At 33.6% G+C, this 5,343-nt stretch overlaps 1 protein-coding gene across 1 annotated transcript; it reads right to left on the bottom strand.

The window, feature by feature from the left end:
* Window positions 1-2,294: 2,294 nt before the first annotated feature.
* On the bottom strand, window positions 2,295-4,689 carry LOC131629709 (elongation factor 1-alpha-like). The gene is made up of 3 exons (XM_058900490.1): window positions 4,533-4,689; window positions 3,572-4,053; window positions 2,295-3,479 (listed from the first exon to the last, which is right to left on the bottom strand). The coding sequence occupies exons 2-3, from the start codon at window positions 4,031-4,033 to the stop codon at window positions 2,598-2,600; spliced, it is 1,344 nt and encodes a 447-aa protein (XP_058756473.1). The 5' UTR covers window positions 4,034-4,053; window positions 4,533-4,689; the 3' UTR covers window positions 2,295-2,597.
* Between the last annotated feature and the right edge of the window lie 654 nt (window positions 4,690-5,343).

The following is a 5,343-nucleotide window of genomic DNA, read 5'->3' as shown; positions in this document are numbered from 1 at the left end:
AAAAAATTATTTTTAAAATTTAGTCTCTCAAAATCATTTTTTTATTTTAATAAACAAATTGTCTTTATTTGCGACACAAAATTCTTATTTTCAAATATTAAAATTTATATTTTTCTCACGGGACATTATCATCAAAATACCTATTTTATTTTAATTAACAATTGTTTTTATTTTGAGACACAAAATCTTTATTTTCAAATGTCAAAATTTTTATTTTTTTCACGGGATATTATCATCATAATATTTATTTTATTTTAATTAACAATTGATTTTATTTGATACACAAAATTCTTATTTTTAAATATTAAATAAGTGAATGGTCAAAGAAGAAGATTACCGGAAGTCTAATCTTCCAGCACGCTGAAATAATGTATGTAAAATATTGCCCTTTCTATTTCCATTTCTATGTATGTACATTGTAACAACTATACATAACAAATATTTGCAGCTGAAATAATGTATTTCAATGGTATAGCAACAAATTTGAATAAGATATTAATGAACCCAAAGATACTGTCACTAAGGGTGTGTTTGGTTGAGAAGAGAAAATGAAAAGAGAGAAATAAGTAAGAAAGAGTATGAAAAGAGAGAAATAGGTGAGAAGTAGAGTGGATTTGAAGAATTGTTTGTTATAAGAGAAATATGAGAGAAATAGAAGAGAGAGAAGTGTGGTTATTTTTTGAAAAGTCAATTTTATCCCTAAGCTAAAAAGTATACAAAAAGTGTGGGCCCCCCAGTTTTTGAGTCTCTCTCCTCTATTTCTTGGATGCTCCAAACAGAAGAAAAAGCTCTTCTCTCTTCAACTTCTCTCTCTCCTTAATCTCTCTTCTCTAAATCTATTATACCAAGCAGACCAAAGAACTAGGATAGTTTATGTAATAGAACTGGGGTGTTTTTTCTGTTTTTCTTTTATTCTCCAATGTAGTAGTTTATGTAATAGTGCTCAACCGGTGTTGTAGTTGGTGCTTGAGTTGAGTCTGTTTCATCCTGGTCTGTATTGGCGGTGTTGTCGCTGCCGTTGCAGGTGATGGAATGAAAAAGATAAGTGTCAACTTAAAAAATACATATGTTTGTAAGAGCATCTCCAATGGTGGTATTTTTCAATGAGTTCTCCAACTATACATCAATATAATAATTAAATATTGAATCAAAATGTCATGTCATAGTAGAGTTGCATTGCAATGCAACTAGTAAAAAATTGTGGTACCCAATCAAATTAATTTATGAGGTAAAGTTGTGGGACCCATTTGAATTACACTAATAAAATAAATATTAAATAAATTATTTTGAGATGACATGGCTGGTGGGACCCATAAAGAACTTTAAAGTGGGTTGCACCATTGGAGATGGTCTAAACGGAACTAATATGATACTTATAAATTCTGAAAATACAAGTCAGTTCGTTAACAGTTATTTTGAGTGGTGTTAGACTTGTCCTGCTAGAGTTACTGAGTTTTAAGATTAGGTGTGATGACATATATATCTTTATTATCAGGGACGAATATCAGAAGCTATTATTGGTTTGGTTAGAATTATAAAATTTTGTTTTCTTTTAAAAGGTTATAATTTTTAGAAGCTACTATGGTAACTTGGTATTGTAAAATTTTGTTTTCTTTTAAAATCATGTTTTTTCTCACAAATTCTATCATTATAAAAGCTTGAAAAAACAGCCTACAAATTTTTAAAGTGTTGCTTTTCTTTACAAAAGTTATTTTTTTCTTGAAAAACTGTAACAAGCCAAGCCATTGGCATGGACTTGTCCCGTATGCCATTTGTCTTTAATGCTTTGTACATTCAGTTGCTTAATCTCTACGATTTGTGTTATGATCATCTAAGCCCTGGCTGGTTTATGCCATCTGTCTTTGATGCTGAGTTTGTACATTGAGTTGTTTAATCTCTACGATTTGTGTTATGATCATCTAAGATAGCTCTGTCTTTCCAACATCCCAAAATATCAAACACCTGATAGCAATATGTAACTAGAAGTTTCCAAATACATGATGTACAAATGCAATATGGACTATCCTACTAGCATTATGACTGGGAATTTGGGCTTGGCTTGGTACCAATAGGGATTTAAACTAACATACTGTATTTGTATTGTAAGCAGATTCTTGTTCATAGTCGTCATCGAATTTGTCTAAGACCAAGCACACCATGAGCACTTCGTTTTAGAGTAAAAAAGACGTGGAATCCAACAATATTTGTAGATATAACTACCAAGGAATAATATTTAGCCTAAAACATTAAACCATTAGACATGCCCATCAAAAACCCATCATCACACCAAGGAATACACACAAAATATAAAGCTGATATTCAAAAAACAAATTCAGCAGGTTTAGAAACTTGCTGCTTACAAAATTCAGGAGTTCGAACAAGACATAATAATTAAAGCATAAAAACAAGAAAAATCACTGCCACCGTCGATCTAGAACCCAGTTCTGAGAAAAGAAGCTCCGAGACGAGGGTGCAGACTTAACACATAATCCAAAATACAAGTTAACTAAACGAGAAATATAAATACTGAATACCATAAACTGCTGTTTATCATAATAACAACAATGGACCTCCCTGGATGAATCATCCCGCACATGTCATTTCTTCTTGAGTGCTGACTTGGTAATCTTCGATGCACTTGGATCCTTCTTCTCCACAGCCTTGATGACTCCAACAGCCACAGTTTGACGCATGTCTCTGACAGCAAATCGTCCGAGTGGAGGATATTCAGAGAAAGTCTCGACAACCATGGGCTTGGTGGGAAGCATCTTAATAATACCAGCATCACCATTCTTTAGGAACTTGGGCTCCTTCTCAATCTCTTTACCAGAACGTCTGTCAATCTTGGTAACAAGCTCGGCAAACTTGACAGCAATGTGAGAGGTGTGACAGTCAAGAACTGGGGCATATCCATTTCCAATCTGGCCAGGGTGATTCATGATGATCACTTGAGATGTGAAATTAGCAGCCTCCTTAGCTGGGTCATCCTTGGAGTTTGAGGCAACGTAACCACGCTTGAGATCCTTGACAGCAACATTCTTAACATTAAATCCAACATTGTCACCAGGGAGAGCCTCAGTAAGAGCTTCATGGTGCATCTCCACAGACTTGACTTCAGTTTGAAGTCCAGTTGGCGCAAAAGTCACCACCATTCCAGGTTTAATGATACCGGTCTCAACACGTCCGACAGGCACAGTTCCAATTCCTCCAATCTTGTAAACATCCTGAAGAGGTAACCGAAGGGGCTTGTCTGATGGCCTCTTTGGCTCAGTGATTTGGTCGAGAGCATCAAGAAGAGTTGGTCCCTTGTACCAGTCAAGATTTGTAGAGCGCTCAATCATGTTATCTCCCTCAAAACCAGAGATTGGAACAAATGGAATTTTATCTGGGTTATATCCAACCTTCTTCATATAGGATGAAACCTCCTTCACAATTTCTTCATACCTACTCTTGGAGTACTTGGGTGTAGTGGCATCCATCTATTTGCAATAACAAACTATTAGTATTTCTATAAATTAGTTATGAGAATATAGAAACAACCAAAAACAACCTTAAAGAAATTGAACATTACCTTGTTACAACAACAGATCATTTGCCTCACACCAAGAGTGAAAGCAAGGAGAGCATGTTCACGGGTCTGACCGTCCTTTGAAATACCAGCCTCAAAACCACCAGTAGTGGAATCAATGATGAGAACAGCACAATCAGCTTGGGAAGTCCCAGTAATCATGTTCTTAATGAAATCCCTATGACCGGGAGCATCAATGACAGTGCAGTAATACTTAGTAGTCTCAAACTTCCACAAAGCAATATCAATAGTGATACCTCTTTCACGTTCAGCCTTGAGCTTGTCAAGAACCCAAGCATACTTAAATGAACGCTTGTTCATCTCAGCAGCCTCTTTCTCAAATCTCTCGATCACACGCTTATCAATACCTCCTAGCTTGTAGATCAAGTGACCAGTAGTAGTTGACTTCCCAGAGTCGACATGGCCAATGACCACAATGTTAATATGAACCTTTTCCTTACCCATCTGATCTTAAGCTTAAAGATCTGCCATAAAAAACACATCATAAGCAAGGTTCAAAAGAAAAAAAACACAAACCATCATTACAATACAAACAAATAAAGACAAGTGTTACAGCAGATTGAAGAAACTGAATCTGATCCAAAAACAAATCACAAAGGTATATCTGAAACAAAAAACTTAATCATATAATCCCCAAATATGTAAAAATACAAAACCCTCGGTACTTCAGCTTAAAAATCATAACTAATACTTTGGTATCAAAGAAAAGCTACCAATTCAAAAACATAAACTATTATAACACTATATGGATTCAAAATAACTATTAAACAGGCACATGAATCTCATCAGGTTATCATCACATCATCATCAAATAGAAACAGATCTTAGGTGGAAAAAAATAGGATCCAGATTCAAAAACAAAACAGTTTCTAATGATATCAATCGATGAAGTCAATGATAAGAATAACAAGACCTGAATTAGAAACGAAATAGAGAGATATACCTTTGAAGGAAAAAGCTAGCCGCAAAGGAAGATATGAGAGTAGAGAAGAGAGTTGCAGTATTAGGGTTTATATATATAGAAGAATGAGAAGTGTTTTTTTTGACGGAATTGCCCTCTACTATTTTCGTTTGGCGGCCAACAAATTTAGAAGGGAGCCTTGTTTTTAGGGTTATGTCTGCAGCAGCACTATAGCTAGGTTAAGCAAGTGAGTTGACCAAAACTCATCCAATAAGAATTTGTTTTTAATATCAAATTATTATTTGATTTTAATCTTTACAATTTTTTTATTTATTTTTTTTAATTTTTGTATATACAATTTATTTAACATTGTAAATATTGCTTAATTTTGTATTTTTTTTTTTGGAAAAAAATAACTTAATTTAAAAGAAAATAAATGAATTTCAACATTATATTAGATATGATTAAAATTGAAAAATTTTATTCTCACTAATAAGTGTCAATGTTTTAGTGTATGTTTGAAATAAATTATATATATATATATATATATATATATATATATATATATATATATATATATATACACACACACATACTGCCTCATTTGTAAATGACTCATTTTCTTGCATTTATCGACTCCTTTGACCATCACACAACTTTTCTTCTTGGGTTTTTTTTTTCTTTGAGGTACTCTCAAAATTTTGGTGCCCCGATCTCATCTTATCCCAAAATGTGTAGGCTTTTAAGGTAACAATATATTTTTTCTTATCACTTTGTTTGCTTTTTGCTAATGTTTTGGATATGAATGACATGGAAAACTCTGAGGCCGATATTGTTGCCAAATAAGAGTGTC

The sequence above is a fragment of the Vicia villosa genome, unplaced genomic scaffold (genome assembly GCF_029867415.1).
Source record: "Vicia villosa cultivar HV-30 ecotype Madison, WI unplaced genomic scaffold, Vvil1.0 ctg.000600F_1_1, whole genome shotgun sequence".
In the NCBI taxonomy this organism is placed as follows: Eukaryota; Viridiplantae; Streptophyta; class Magnoliopsida; order Fabales; family Fabaceae; genus Vicia; species Vicia villosa.
The sequence above is the reverse complement of the archived record's forward strand: the minus strand, read 5'-3'. Positions and strand labels throughout refer to the sequence as shown.

Excerpts from the sequence above, each read along its gene's own strand:
- LOC131629709 (XM_058900490.1), bottom strand. The coding sequence starts at position 4,033 with ATGGGTAAGGAAAAGGTTCATATTAACATTGTGGTCATTGGCCATGTC. Across the intron at positions 3,480-3,571 it reads TGATCTGTTGTTGTAACAAG|ATGGATGCCACTACACCCAA; the intron begins GTAATGTTCAAT and ends TATTGCAAATAG.